This window comes from Felis catus, chromosome E2 (genome assembly GCF_018350175.1).
Source record: "Felis catus isolate Fca126 chromosome E2, F.catus_Fca126_mat1.0, whole genome shotgun sequence".
Lineage (NCBI taxonomy): Eukaryota > Metazoa > Chordata > Mammalia > Carnivora > Felidae > Felis > Felis catus.
The window spans coordinates 46409500-46425636 of NC_058382.1; the positions used below are offsets into that span (position 1 = coordinate 46409500).

Sequence of the window (16137 nt, forward strand, 5' to 3'; positions counted from 1 at the left end):
ACCACTATTCTTTAGCTAGTTGATCTTGGTTTCTTGGTTTATTAGTTGGTCACGCTTCTTCATCATTATTAGTTTGTGGATAGATGGCAGTTTTTCTTGAGTAAGCCATGATTTTCACTGTTGGAGCTGGCATGTTTTCACGATGATATTCAATCCAAAGGGATGTCTTTCTCATGTCCCTCTTGGCGTGTTCTCCAGGTCACCACTGTCACTGTCTTAATCAAGTGCAGGTTAAGGCCTGGGGTAGGGCGTGTTCTGTGTGTGTGTGTGTGTGTGTGTGTGTGTGTGTGTGTGTGTGTGCGCGCGTGTGCGTGTGCATAGTGTCTAATGTGTTGTAGACATTTAGAAGTGAATCAGATTCAAACCTTGTCCAGTGGGCAGAGCAGCCGGTTTTCTCTGGGTCCACGTGTAGCGTGCACACCTGAGAGCCTACTAGCCACAGCTGAAGTTGTTGTTTTGTTTTCTTTTTTAAATTGTACAACTGACCTGGGGTGGCTAGGTGACTCGGTCGGTTGAGCGTTTGACTCTTGGTTTCAGCTCAGGTCATGATCTCACAGCTTGTGGGTTTGAGCCCTGCAGCTGGCTCTGCGCTGTCAGGGTGGATTCTCTCTCTCTCCGTCTCTCTCTGCCCCTCCTCTGCCTTCTGTCTCAAAATAAAAAATAAACTTAAAAATTTTAAATAAACTCTACACCTGACTTCATAGAGGTAAGAAGTTAAGATCGAATGCAGAGTAAAGTGGAAAAAGTAAAGCAAAACCTACGTTCCCCTCCCCAAGGATGGGAGGGCCTCTGATAGAGTTGAGGGAGAGGGTTGGAGCGTTGAGGATTTGTGGGGGAGAAAAATTCCCTCCCTGTCAAGAAGAGCAAGAATTCTGAACAGGGGCAGATCCTTTATTGAGTGTTCCCCTGAGATTTGTGCCTTGGTGGATTCTTCATATATTACAGTGAATTTAATTAAATACATTGGGATCCCAGTTGAGGGTATTCTAATTAGCTGGGTCAGGAACAAATTATTCTCTCTCCTCCAAATGAAAACATCTAGTCTTTTCTGCAGGGGAAGCATGTCCGTGGGTGACGGCTTGCTCTCTTGGAGTCCTCATTGGTCTCTCCAGCCCCACCCCCTCCCACTGCTTCATATTAGGCAGGTTCCAAGGGTAGAATCCTGGGGACACAACCAGTGCCACTTGGGATGGAGAGGGTATCTGGCCAACAGGTCAGGGCATTGACCCGCTCAAGACCTGGGAAATGACCCCATGGTGTGGAGAAGGTCATACAGGGCAGGACCCTGTTGCTAGCTTTGGATCCCTGTTTGCTCCAGGTTGGACAGCTGGAGAAGTACTGAGTGAGAATTTATAAAATCTGGTAAGAACAGGTTCTTTGACCTGCAGGTAGACTCAGGTTGTGATCAGAAGTTTGGGTTGTGGGACGCCTGGGTAGCTCAATCAGTTAAGCATCCGACTTTGGCTCAGGTCATGCATGATCTTGAGGTTCATGAGTTTGAGCCTCGCAAAGGGCTCTCTGCTGTCAGCGCAGAGCTTGCTTCGGGCCCTCTGTCCCCCCTCTCTCGGCCCCTCCTCCCCATAAAAAATAAATAAAAATTAAAAATAGTTTTTAAAAAGTTTGGGTTGGGATGTAACCTTTATAAGCAGGTGTTTCCTGGCAACCAATAAACAGTTTATTCTGCAGTTTTTTCAGTGTGTTGGAGAATGAACCCAGACTACAAACGCCGGCTTGGAATTTTGAATTAAGTTTTTGTACAAGCCTCTAAGAGAAGACCCTAAATATTCTCTAGACCAGGATCAAGGGGAGAGGCCATAGACCTGTTTACCTTGTTTCCTCGTATTCTTTTCTCTACCATTTGTAGCGTGTGTCCATTTCCTTTCCAAAATGGCTCCCAAATGGTAGATGGAAGAACTCCTGGTGGCACAAGAGGTTGCCATTTACCCCCAGGAGATTGAGTATAGAGTGTTTTTGGAACATTTTCATCATATTGGTTATTTTTAAAGCAGGAATTCCCAGTGTGATGTTTATGTCAATTCAGGATTTATATAGTTCTATCACCCAAGGGCCTATGGATTTAAGGACAAAAGACATTTGACATCTCAACTCCCATCCAACTCTTTTTGGCCACGTTGTCCTCTCTTCTGGCTCAGAGGTTGGAAACACCAGCCATTTGGAAAAGAGCCTTTATATCCATATTACAATTTTATGTTAAGGATTCAGTGCCTTATTGCAAGGAAATCCTGTCTCACGGGAGGGTAATGGGAATTTTGGGGTAAGGCTTTAATGATTCTTGTTCTGAGTTCATACTATATGATCTTACCAAAATCCCTCGATAAAATTCATTGCTTTGGATTCCATGGTTATTTTCCCTGTTATCTTTTATTTCATCAGTTGTTGTTGAAGCTTTAATAAATGTAATTCTTTTGGCCTTAGTGACCCAAGACAGCAGTACACGTTTCCCCATGCTGGCTCTCATACAAGTTTCCTGCTCCTTAATCCCAAGCCAGACCCCTTGCTCCCAGAAATATCTTAGTCCAGTTTTTGACTTTTGGGGGGCGGGAGGACTCTATAGGGAAGTTGGGGACAGTGAACGTGGGCAAGCTAATCCTTTTCCCTTTATATCTAGCCCATCAGGCCCTCCTTCTCCCCAGGGTTGTAGCCTCCAAAAAAGATTGCTTTGGTGAATTCCACCCTCCTGAAATCCTCTTCAAGGACCCTGTCTCAGGCACATTGAAGATAAACCATTAAAGAGGAAATCAGCTCAAATTTATTTCCAGAAAGTAGCTTTTTATTATAAGTTGTTGTCATTGCCTTAACAGTTAACATTGAGTTCGCCAGTTCTGCCGACTCCTTCTGGTTGTGAAATTGCTGTAGGATGGCTGTTACTAGTGGGGATATTGTTTTGTTCCAAAGCTCTGCACCTGAGTGTGTCAAATCGTCCATTTTGGGGGAAAGAAGGGATTGTTCTCTTGGTACCTATGAAGCCCTTCCCATTTTTGCCTATACCTTGGCCTCAGAGCAACAGTTAGGTATGGGGTAGTTTAGCCAATTTACATGATTGAAGGCCTGGGCCTCCCTTTCATCCCCCACAAAGATTTTTCTGCAACGGTCCATTGGCACGTTCATCCTTCCCTCTTCCAATAAAGCTCAAACATGCTTCTGGGATTTTCATAGTTTTCTACAGAACAAAGAATGTGTACATGTGAGCACCTGAGCCTGGAGTGTGTCATTCAATGGGAAGTGCTGGTAGGGCTGCTCGGGTATTTTTAATGGAGCGCAGGGCATTCTAACTGCTCTGCCTTCTCAATGTCTCAAGCTATAATCTAGAGAAGACGGCTGTTGAAGCAGGATGAGCAACAGTTAGCATGGCATTGGCGTGTGCACATGCTGGTTCCGAGGCATTTTTTGTGTCTTCCCTGTGTCTTCTTGAGCCAGGCTCTGGGGTCTGGAGATGGGGGTGGGGAGAAGGAGGAAAGGGCAGGTAATAACGCAAGCACATAAAACACATGATCTGAGTTTGCTCCTCCTCAGGGATGCTGGAGGAACATGAGACCTTGGTCCTAGTTCCCTCTCTCCCACTAAGTAGCTGGGTGACCTTGGGTCATTCACTTAAGTTTATTGGAGTTGTTTGCCCTGCTTTATAAAGGGCAGCCAGTAGAAAAATTCCCTCTTCTCCTAAAATGGGATCATTTGAAATGAAGGAGATTATCCTCTCTATACCAGGAGCTTGTTACTTCCTCAGCTGTTAGTGAGAAGGGCCCATACCTTTCACCGTTTTCTCAAAGAGGCACACAGAGTTTGTGAGTTTTGTCCTTGGATAATCTTCGAGTCTTTTACAGTACACAGAAGTCTGGGGTCTGCTAACTGTTCCCATGACCTCTCCTGTTCTTGCACCTCTCACTTTAATCCTGTGTGTGTCTGCTTTCTGCCACGTTTTGGGCTTCCTTGTTCTGGAATCAGAACACACAAATACAATCAAGAGTGTAACTTTGACCATCTGATGCACTAAGCCAAGTGACCTTCAGATGTTGACAGGCAACCAGTCTGGAGAAATTTATTTTTCTGTGTGTGTGTGTGTGTGTGTGTGTTTTTTAATCCGAAGGAAAACCTAATTTTAGGTTCTCCTAATAGACTGTGGTTCTAAATATAAAAACTTGACCTGTCATTCTTGTGGAAAAGCCAGACAACAGCTTTGGCTCTGCGTTACTGACCTAGGATTCTATGCAGGGAGTGTGACCATATAGGCTATCACCTAAAGCAGAGGTTGTCTAACTTTTTCTGTAAAGATCCAGGTAGTAATATTTGGGGCTTTGAGGCCCATGCTGTCTCTGTTGCAACTACTCAACTCTGGTGCTTGGAAAGCAGCCATCGTTAATACGCAGATCCATGGATGTGGCTGTGTTCTGTTAAAACTTTATTTACAAAATTAGGCAGCAGGTTGGAGTGGGCCCACAGACCATTGTTTGCAAACCCTGATCTAAATAAAGTGGGCATTGTGGAGAGTCTGAGGAAGAACCTTGGATTATTGTGCCAGGAAGACCCAGGTCACCTGGGGAGGGTCGGCACTGTCAGCATCAGCAGCTGCGTGGAAAGCCGCCGGGGAAGGGACGTTCGGGGGAGTTGGGGAGGGGAGTCTGCTGGCTGCTGGCCCTTGAAGCACTGCTGGAGAAGAAGGTTGGGGAAGACAGAACAGCCCCTCCCAGGAATCTCCGCCCTGGGCTCCGGCCAGGAACGGGTGGGCTCGTGGCGGTGGTGGCTTCCAGTGGCTTACCCACGACGTGTCCCTCTCCTCTGCCCCTCGCAGCACCTGCAGCAGCACGAGAGCGGAGTGGAGGGCGAAAGTTGCTATTACCACTGCGTCCTGTGCAACTACTCCACCAAGGCCAAGCTGAACCTCATCCAGCACGTGCGCTCCATGAAGCACCAGCGCAGCGAGAGCCTGCGCAAGCTGCAGCGGCTGCAGAAGGGCCTTCCCGAGGAGGACGAGGACCTGGGGCAGATCTTCACCATCCGCAGGTGCCCCTCCACCGATCCGGGTGAGTGGTCTCACGGGCCCGTTGGTGAGTGGTTTCTGGTGGGGGCCCGGTGTGGACCTCCCGAGGGCTTTGGTTTGCTGCTGCTCGTCCTCGTGTCCCATCACCGACCGCACAGCTGACCGTCGTATTCTGGAAGGAACATTGTGTGCATTCTTGCCTTTCTTTCTTTTTCTTTTTTTTAACTGAAGGAACTTCGCCTCGCTTTCTTCAGGTGTCACAGGCCACTGCCCAATGAGCAGGACAACTGGAGATGCTGTGTCTCCTATCCCCAGATTCCTCCGGTGCTTACTCTAGATTCACTTTATTGGTCCAGATGGACATAAAGCAAGTGCTAAATTATGGCCTGCTCGCTGGTAGGGATAAGAGTTTGTGTCCTCAAGTCCAGTGTGTAGGAATGAACTTCAGAGAGGATCAGAACAGCCTGCGCTTGTTCTAAACATTTTCCCGTTGGGTTTGAGGGTGCCTCTGCGAGTCATGGCCTGGTGCTGCCTGCTTCTCCACAGGGTCGGGGCCCCCAGCGGAACCTCGCCAGCTCCTGGCTTCCACCACAGTCCCCTTTTTCCGTCACTCCCTTCCGCTTCTTTGTGGTTCTCTTTCCCACCAGGACCTCACTGGTAGAATCCTCCTTCTGTGTTTTCAGCCCTTCCACTCCCTTTCTCTCACTGTGGAATCACAGGGCATCAGGGCCTCTTTAAAAACAACAGAACAAGAGCTCTCCCACAATCCTGTGTCCTGCTTCTCTCTCTGCAATAGAATCTTCAAGGTTCTTGAAAGAATAGCCTGTATCTGTTATCACCAGCCGGTGCCTCAGCTTACCACAGCCTGTCTCGCTGCATCAGCAAACCACCCTTGAGAGGTCACCATTGACCTTGGATTTACCCAACCCTGTAGCTACCTGCTGGGCCTTCTTCTATTCTTTCTGTGGTCTCTGGAAGTATTGCATGGTCCCACGCCGAAGCTCCCTTCCTCGAGCTTCCAGGTTGTGTTTCTGTCCTGTCCTCGTGTTTCTCTTGGCCATCCTTCCCAGCCTGGCCCCTGGCTCGTGGTCCTCGGCCTGCCCCACCTTCTGGCGTCATCTGGGAGTTAGGCCCCGTTCCTTGGCTCCCAGTCCTTTAAAGCTTGATTTCTGTGGAGTTTTTAATCTTAATTTTATCTAATTTCACATTTTTATAGTTCTTAAAGGCAATAAGTTATGTAAACCTTAAGAAAAATGGCATGACCCTCCCCGTCCCCCATCCCTTTGCCCAGAGCTATGGCTTTCAACTTTTAGTTGTTTGTTTTGTTACATATTTCCATCTTTCTTAATGTGCTTTGATTTCTTTTTTTTTTTTTTTTTATGTTTTAGACATTATCTATTGGCTTTCTACTCTAAACGGTGAGACTTTCACGAGCATTCCATTCTACAAACCACACACTTCTACTGACACACACCCACCCACAAACTCACACGTGGACACCTCAGACTCCATACACTCCCCTGCACATCACCGCTGGACCCCCTACATCACACTCCCCAGCCCCCGCTGTATACCCAGTCTTCTCTCCCCTCATCTTCCATGATGATTAAATAATAATTTGGGGTTATATTAATATTCAGTGTTTTCATTATTCTAACTCTATAAATATTAATCACAGCTGAGCCATGTAGAGTTTTATAATTTCATTTACCTTCTTGTACAACTTTTTATTTTCCCTGGTTTGCTAGGTATCTATGATTAATTCATGGCTAGCCCTCTGCCAGAGTAGACATTTCCTGGTCTCTGAAGGCCCTGCCAGATCAGTTGTTCTGTCAGCTTCGTTTCTTCCTGGAGATGTCCCTCCTGAGCCCCTCCAGACCCCTCTGCTCCCTGCCCCTGTCCCTACCCCCTTGCTGCTTTTTTGGTCTCTTTACGTAAATGGAGTGAGCTGCTATACGAAACGGGGAGCATGCGCCCTCCCTGCTGGAGTAGCTGAGGTTTCATTCTCAAAATGGAGAGGCCAGTTTCTTTCTTCAGGAACCAGGGTCATTTCTTGGGTGCCAGCATAACTTTTGTCACCTCTGGGTCACTGCAAGACTGTTCTTTCCCCTGTGGTTTTCAGATGTCTCTTCTGGTTCAAGTTCAAATGCTGTGATCTCGGGGGCTTCCTCTTGGTGCCCGACCCTGTCCCTCCACCTTTATGCGCTCAGGAATGAGGGGCGAGGCCGACACCCCAGACTCATCTATGCCCGAACACAGCCTGTTGAGCCATCTGCCTGTGGGGGTCCCCGTTTTCCGCCTTTTGGCCTCTGTTTGATCCTGCCACTTGGCATTATTTTGCTGTGGAGCCATTTTACAGGATTCTCCTGTCCCATCCATAAATGCAGACCTATTTATTTCAGGGTTGTTTTTTTTTCTCCCCCAGCTCTGCATACGTCATTGTTTTAATCTTCTGTTAAAAGCTGGTCCCTTTCGCCCTTCAATTCTTTCTTTCACTCTCCTCAGAATTCCCTTTTTATTAATGAGGTGCCCCAAACTAAATAGTGTACAGCTGCCATTTCACCCGGGGTCTATGGACTGGAACAAACAGTTCCCTGTTTTATAATGTAATACTTCTATTTATGCAGTCCGCTCTGGAATTGCTTTCTTACACCATTGCCTTCTGGGTTTCTCTCATTTAATGCGTATTAAGAGTTATTTTTCCCCCTGAAGTGTATGAGCAACTTTAGTCTAGATGATAGACTTCCTTTCTGTATTTCAAAATCCTTTTGTATTGTCTTTGGCCTGGAGTCATGTTTTTTGCTCTCCACCCTCCTCCCTCTCCATCCTGCGCCCTCCTCCCTCACACATGCGGGCTGAGCCCATACTCTTCCCTAATGACAGAAGGGCAAATTCTTAGGTAATGTTCACGTTGACAGTAAAAGTAACTTGGTGCCATTTTAGAAACCCCTTTAAGACAACTCCTCTTAAAATATGTCCTCCTTCCCCATAGGGATTGGCTCCTAACTTCTTGAGAGAATATTTTCAAGAAAAGGTGAATTTAAGACACTGAAAGTCATCAACTTCAAATTTATCAACAGAGACTTTATCAAATATTCCCAATCTTCTCTTCTCTCAAGTAGGGGTCAGGACATTAGTGTTCAGCTGGAACCGCCATTCGTGTAGCATAAGGAAGCCATGGGGAGGTCTTCGAGCACCTTTTGGGGACCCCTGCTTGTTCTAACTATAAACTGCATGTAAATGGTGTGCTGTCTAGAGTTTTCTACTCTGGCCTTCTGTCAACAGCTAGTTAAATGATGGTGTTCTTTCTTCTTTCCTTTCTGCCTCTGTTGTCCACACACCGGAAAGTTGTCCAAAAGAAATAACTTCCTTCTCTGAACTCAGGACCTCCAACCCCAGTCCCCCAACACCTTCTTTCCACAGGTATCCTTGCGTGGTCCTTGCTGCGGCTGGTGGAGAGAACTCTAGAATAGTTTCTTCCCTGTGGTTGACAAAAAAAATCTCTTCAGATTTTCCTTGTTAACTTAAAGCCAGTATGTTTTCCAGTCAGTCAAGTTCGCCACGTAGCCTTCCAACCCGCATGAATTTGTAAGTATGGAGGAGGAGACACGGTGAAGCTCTCCTCCGCCCTTCAGAACTTTGTGGTAGCGGCCAGGATTCACACCTGTCACTGATCGCATAAGCCCTTGAGAGGCCTCGTGGCCGAACTTAAAACACCTAGGCCCTGCCCTGCACCAAAGGGCCAAGTGTCAGCTGCTGGAGGTGTGCTGATAGTACACCACTGCCCCCTGCGTGGTCCTGCTTGTGTGAGGCTTTACCCTTCTGCTCGTGGGCAAGCCAGGCCCTGTATCATATTGTCTTTAACCTAGTGTGATAGTTGTGTGCTTATGCTTGCCACGTCACCCCCACGCTAGACAGGCAGGCAGGCACACATATGCACGTGTGCACACACTCACACACACACACACACACACACACACACACGCACAATGGGACTTCCCATTTAAAAAATGGCTTGGAAATATACAGCTCAGAGAAAAGGAAGTAATTTAAACAGGTGAAGTTTCCCCTCTGCCTCCCTGCCCAGTTTTTTGGTAATGGGCCTGAGTGCATTTTCTGCAAGACCAAGTGTTCTCTGGACTTTTTTGGGATTTGGTCTTTTCATTTTGTGCCCACAACCAGGTAGAGGTAGAGGTAGAGGTAGAGGTAGAGGTAGAGGTAGAGGTAGAGGTAGAGGTAGAGGTAGAGGTAGAGGTAGAGGTAGAGAAGGCTCGTTGTTAAGCACTGACTGACACACTGAGTTCTAGCCTTTCGTTATTGGCACTGGCTGTTTACTTCCCCTTAGTTGACTGGAAGCTCATGGAAGATTGAAAGCTCTCATAGGTGGGTCATGTGAAGGACCACTTCCCTGTTTGCTTATTAAAAAGGCATTTCTGGCTCCCGGGTGAAGCTGTAGTTAATTTCACTATATCATTGCCCTGGGCTTCTGGAAGACAAGAGGTCCTTTGTGTTCCTCCTGTCTGCCTGCCTCCTCCTCCTCCTCCTCCTCCTCCTCCTCCTCCTCCTCCTCCTCCTCTTCTTCCTTTTTTCTGTCTTACCCTTGCCTTAACTATTTTCTCTTGCACATAGTCCTAGAGCTCCAGACTTTGCACAGATGTAATTTAACGGTTCTCGATTGCACGCCGACTATGTTCAAGACTTTTTATGAGTCGGGAGACGCCTCTGACGTTTCCTCTCCTCTCTTGATGTGGATACCCTGGTGGATATGCCAGCCCAGGCATTCGAGGCAACCAGATGATGACTCAGTTTACAGAGGGCACAGCTCTTTGGAGTTTAAGAGAATATTTTGTTTGGAGCGGAAGCTGGCATCCCCCTTCACTGACACGTCTTTGGCGCTCGAGGTCGTGAATTCCTGGGGTCGGGAGGCAGAGGCTTGCCAAGTGATAATGTGGATTTGGTGACAACCTGTTCTGAAACACTCACTGGCTTCTCTTGATGGATCATTTTTTCATACCATGTTTCAGGGAGTTTTTGCTTTTAACTTCTGCAGCTTAAAAGAGTAAGAAAATGTTCTCTTTTCAAAACTTTCTCATTTTGTCCTGTTTTTATTTTTCAAAATTGGTATGAGGCTGCCTTCTAACTATGAAGTACATCTTTTTTTTCTATAAGTAGCTAAATTATATGCAATTTTAGAGTAATTTTTCTCATAGCACTGAAATATGTTAAGACCAGTTCTGTAATTCCAAAACATTGTTTTTGTAAAACCAAACAGCTGTGTTCTTTTTTTTTTTTTTCGCCTTTTTATGGTATGTCTTGTTGTTGGGACTTGGGAAAAGGTATGGGGATAAAAATATTGCCAACTAAAGACATTACATGTAAAAGAAATCATAACAGATTGGAGTGAGTGAAATTTTATGTATTACAGAGGAGTGGAAAAATATGACTGTGTGTTAAATATATTTTCTGACAAGGACTGTTTGGACAATAGGAGTATAAACCTCAGTGCTTTTTGGAAAGATACTTGACAACGCACGGATAAAGAGAGATCATTATGTGTCAGCGTGAAAGAGGGCATAATACCGTTAAAGGAAAAATGGAGTTTATAGAATAACATGATTTGGTTCTGTTAGTTTGATTAATTTGATTCTATTTTGTAAAAGTATTTTTCTTAAAGCTTTTAAAATAACCATTCTCAGCAAAGTTTGTAATTGGCGTCTCTGGCTGTTTCATGGGTGGGATCTACTTAACGTGGAATCTAAGAGAGTGTCAGGCACATGGCAGGACTCAGATATTGATGGCACGTGTACACACAGATACTAACACTATTGCTAAGAACATACCAAAGAGTAAATCTTGGTTGTCTTTTGTCGTAGAGACACTTTTCTGTTTGTCACTGTAAAGCATACATAGTTTGATTACCGTCTGATTCTCTTGCATTTTGCATCTACATGGCGAGGACAGGAGTAGTTCTTAGGGTATATACACTGTCTTGTTTTTCTGTTGGAACAGATTTTCTGATTTGCCTTAATTAGTCCTCTAACAATCTACAAAGGTCAGCGCCAATTGCCTGTTCATTTACATTTGTAATTGTGATGGCTTCTGATTACATATTCCTTGTCTTAGTCCTTCCTGTAAGTATATGCTAGTGTGCCCTCCCCTTCCCTCCTCCCACATCCCGCACATGCATCAGCCCAGTGTGGACGCCGAGGATCTGACTCTTCATACAAGAAACCTTTGTGGGGATGGTCCAGCCTTCCCTTGAATTTCAGCGTCTGTTATGGAAAGGCATCTTGGAGAGGCCGTCGCTTCTAAGTTAGGAATATAATGAAGCCAGAGTCAGGGAAATTATGTCGATGCCAGGCAAGAAATCTGAGAGCCATTATCTAGGAGCCTTCTCGAACTGGGTAATTAAGGGCAATTAAACTTTCCTGCTTGCTCTCTGCACAATATGCTAATGATCTGGTCTTTTGGAAGGTGGACACGTCTGAAATGTGGTTTCATTGCCGTCCCATGTTCTGGTCTGGAAGGGTCTCTCCGAAGAGGGTGAGATGTCACGACACCAGTGGCTTGGGCAATGGGTCCAGAGTCTCCAACCTCCCATGTAATCTCTTTCCTCTCTGTCTTTTCCAGGAGAGGCTAACATCCACATCCAGACCTGGACCTTTAAGATATTATCCAAAACCTGGCTGCAGTAGCCTGAGTTGCAGTGATGCTTATTCATTCGCCCTTTCATATTCTAGATCTGCCATTCACTAGTTGATTTATTTTTATGAGCTGATCAAAGCTACCAGGGATTTGTTTGTTTGTTTTATTTTACTATATAAATCTGGAGCATACGTTGCCCTGTACAGTGGGCTATACGTGTGGCTACACATTGTGGGCCACTTAGCCTTGTTCTTGGTTGGGGGCTCTAGGTTGTCTTCCATACTGTCCTCTGGGGTAGGTAGTAGTGTGTGTCCTCATGGCCACCTAGTGCTGCCCACTCTGGGAGGCAGCAATACCATGGCCACTCTCTTCTAGGGAGGGTGGTAACAAGGAGCACTGCAAAAAGGAAAAAAAAAAACCAGGGACCTGCTGGTGGTTACTGGAATTAGGAGGGGTGTGTGTGTGTGTGTGTGTGTGTGTGTTGAGTCAGTATTGGATGGTGCCCTGTTGAGGGATATGAGCATGCCAGAGAGCCCAGAAACACAGGAACCCCCGGGGGAAACTTAGAATATCATATCACACCAAGTGTTATTTTAGTGAAACCTTTATGCCAAGTCACCTTTGAAAAGAGGTATCTAAGGAACTTGAAAGTTTGAAACTTGACCTTCAGGTGAACAAGGATTGTTAGTGAGTGGGTGTTCTTGCTGTGTCGGTTGGGGTTTGGGGATTTCATTGGAAGGGAGGGGCCTGGTGATGACCACTGTAGCAGGACACAGTGGCCCTGTGTGTGCGTCCCTCACCCCAGCCTCGGCACTTAGTACCTCTTGTATTGCTCAAATGTAGTTTTCAAGAGAAATAATGGCTTGTGTTTGCTTTGCCTTTAGAAATGTGCAAAGGATCCATATCTTGGGCTACTTATATTCTATATTAAACTTGTTCCTGACCTTGGTTGGGGGCCAGGGAGGAAAATAGAACATGCATCTCTTTGCTTACAAAAATAGCTCAAAGGCTTCTCAGACTTACAGATGTTAAGGAACCCCCTTCAAACTGTGACCCAATTATGAGAATTATAGTTTCATATGATTTTTTTTACACATTGACTAGAAATGAAAGGTGTTGTGTCCTTCCAGATCAGTATAAGCACTGTCCTTAGTTCCGTGGTCGTTGGGTTTCTAGATCCCTTGAGAGCAAAGTGAACGTCTCCAGATCCATGCCTGCCCATCTAGTATGGTAGTCATGGCCATATATGGCTATTTAAGTTTAAATTAATTAAAGTTACATAAAAATTTTAAATTCAGTTTCTTGGGGCACCTGGGTGGTTCAGCGGGTTAGGCAGCCAACTGGATCTCACTTCAGGTCATGATCTCATCATTCGTGAGTTCGAGTCCTGAATCAGGTTCTGCATTGATGATGTGAAGCCTGCTTGGGATTCTGCCTCTCCTTCTCTCTGCCCCTCCCTCGTTTGTACACGTGCACGTTCTCTCTCTCTCTCTCTCTCTCTCTCTCTCTCTCTCTCTCTCTCTCTCTCCCCCCTCACACACACAAACACACATACACACACACACACACTAAATCAACTTTTAAAAAAATTCAGTGTCTCTGTCATACTAGCCAAATTTCAAGTGCTTGGTATGACATGTGGCTCATGGCTACCTCATTGGACAGTATAGATTTATAGAACAGTTGAGAAAGTTCTTTTTACATAACTTATATTTATAGAATAGTTGACAAAGTGTTGAGGTCCTCACTGGGATTCCTTAGAATTATGGCAGGCCCAGGCTGGGTTTGGACTGCACTTTTTATGAAGTTCTTTGGCTTCCATTTTAAAGAATATGGTACCCACCCACCACCTGCTTTCTGCCAATTCTGGATGGGGTATAGTCTTTATTGCTCTCATTTCTCTCTTTTTGCTTCCTTTTCTTGGTTTTTCTCAATGTGAGAGGTATGCTTCAAATAAGCATGTAAGCCTATTCTATTAGCAGTGTTGAGGGAGTTTGATCGGACTTTCTAAAGATGCATCTTGCAGAGTTCATGTTAAAGGGCTTTTTATAGTTCATATCTCAAGACTATCTTGAGACCTTTGGTGTATATGTTAACAAAAGGAGCTATTGATTGCTTTTAAAAGATCCTTGACCTTTGCTCTAATTAGAATATTAAAAATTGGACAGTGTGTGATTTTTCTTGGAACAGACCTGTTGTTTTAACTTAAAATTTGATCCCAAACTGTCGTCTTCTCATGAAGTCAAAAAAAGAATCTGTGTTCTTTTCTTCCACTGTTTCCATTGGTTTAAAGTCCTGAGCTCAGGACAGAGTTTTTCTTTCTGGACTGCCTTACTTGGCTTAGGGCTGCCATCACAAAATATCATAGACTGGTTGGCTTACCCAAGAGAAATGTGTTTCCCCCAGTTCTGGAGGCTGAAAGTCCCAAGATCAAGTCATCGGCAGGTTTGGTTTCTCCTGAGGCCTCTCTCCTTGGCTTATAGACGGCTGCCTCCTGTCCTCATGTGGCCTGTCCTCTGTGTGCACCTCCCTGCTATCTGTCTGTCTGGATTTAAAAGGACATCAGTCAGATTGGTTTAGGGCCTCCTTTTACTCGAATAGCCTCCTTTTCTATGTTTCAAGGGCCCTGTCTCCAAACACAGACACACCTGAGGAACTGGGGTTAGGGCTTCAATGTGTGAATTTTGGGGGAACACAATTCAGTCTGTAATATGGGCTTTCTGAGGACATTTGAAGTCTGTTTCATGTTCCTTCTTCGACATGGTCCTTTTGGGTGTGGAGGGAAGGGTGGGATGTGGAGGTGGACACAGTGGTGACCCGATGTTGGGGAGACCCTCCACAGCTCCCATCCTCCATCCTTGTTGAGGGCCCTGGCAGGTGAAACAGGGCCAGCTCCATGGAAGGGGACTCCAGAGGAAGGCAGAGGTGCTGGAGGAAACTCGTCAGGACAGAGTCGGGTCAGAACACCATGCCCGCCGAGCTCATCTCTCCGTGATTTTTTTCTCACCAGTCCTGACACAGCCTCCACTCACACATCCTCCTGGGAAACCCCAGGGAACAACCAGTCAGCCCTGTGTAGGGACATTTTCATGCCTGTGAAACGTGACACTCTCAGCATCGATAGAACTTGCCCTTGTTGGGCGCTCCAGCAGGCCAGTTGTGTAGAAGGTTTGTGTGAGAGGGATTTATAGCCATACTGACTCCTTACTGTTGCCCACTGGTACTTTCATGGACAAGCAGAACTCACCGGATTTGTGGATATTGTTGGGTAGCCCTGGTTTTTTGTTTTTGTTTGTGTTTTTGTTTTTGTTTTTGTTTTTTGCTTTTGTTTTGTTTTGTTTCTCTGGTTGGGGTAAATGCCCCCAGATCCAGAGCCTTACCATATTCCACATCCTGTTACGGTAGAGAATTCTGTGTGGTGTAAATTGGTTGGGCTTCCATCCAAAGGATTTGGGTTGCTGGAAGTACCTGAAGGAACTTTTATTCTTTGATTTTACCTTACTCCGTATTGAATGCTCCATGCTTGACATTATCTAAAGGTCCCAGGGCAGAAGTTTTCACCCTTAATAACTTCCGCTGAGGACCTGTCCCCATGTGTCTCTAGGGCTGGCACATCCTCAGTCCCAACCCTGATCTTTCTGAATGTGATCCCGGGATGCAGGCCTCAAAGCCACCTTCCAGATGGGCCTTCCTTGACTGCAGGAGCATAAAGCAGAGACCGGTCACCAGTTCACAGCCAAGTGTAGATGTCTCACGTCTCTAGGTTTGCAGAGTTCTGGACTATTTGTGCTTGGTGCCACATGTGACTTGTGGCCGCCATATTGGATCCTGCAGATAGTAGATATTTCCTTCCCTGATGAAAGTTCTCATGGACAGTGTAGCTCTAGACAGCAGCAAAGCTGGGAGTCGGAGCAGAGGCTCAGGGCAATACTCTTCCCACTGTGCCTGCCTTCCTTGCTGTGGGTTGACTGGCTCATCCAGGGGATAAGTAGCGCTTTGGCCCGAGGACAGGGCTTTTCATACCTAGAAAGGAATGTGGTTCATTGCTTAATTCTCAGTATAGAAGTGGAGAAACTCATGAGACTGAGGTGAGAAAAGGGGCAGCAGTTATTTGTGACATCAGAGTGCAAGCCTTGGTCTTCTCTGAGACTTGGCAGTGGTTTGCATGGCTTGCTAACACTCACCGTCTTCTGTGCTTCTCTTTTCTAAGTCAGTCCCCAAAGCAGTGAGAAACCCCAGAGAGTGGAAAGGGCAGCTTTGACCCAGTCACCGGGGGCAGGGGTCTTTATTTGAACGGGTTCTAGCCTGTCACCAGTACAGGAACCTCGTGAGGCACTGCTGAGATGAGGATGTGGTCTGGCCATCAGCCGTGCAAACTTGTGTCCACCCTGGACGTTTTTATGGTCATAGCTGGAATTTTGTAGTATACGTTAGCTGGAATTGGGGTTGGTAGGTCTGGAATTAGTAACAGAGCAACAACAAAGGCTATATTGGCA

At 46.0% G+C, this 16137-nt stretch overlaps 1 protein-coding gene and 1 long non-coding RNA gene across 6 annotated transcripts in view; both read left to right on the forward strand.

Moving 5' to 3' along the window:
* Positions 1–16137, forward strand: part of ZFHX3 (zinc finger homeobox 3) — a 240549-nt gene that overhangs the window by 135808 nt on the left and 88604 nt on the right. For all 5 annotated transcript variants that reach the window (XM_045047115.1, XM_019819974.3, XM_006941677.5 and 2 more), the window contains one exon: positions 4808–5039. In XM_045047115.1, the coding sequence (XP_044903050.1) occupies positions 4808–5039 (232 nt within the window). The remainder of the gene's footprint in view (positions 1–4807; positions 5040–16137) is intronic.
* On the forward strand, positions 5046–12047 carry LOC123382427. The gene is made up of 2 exons (XR_006590788.1): positions 5046–9178; positions 9239–12047. It is a non-coding gene; the product is annotated as an uncharacterized LOC123382427 (long non-coding RNA).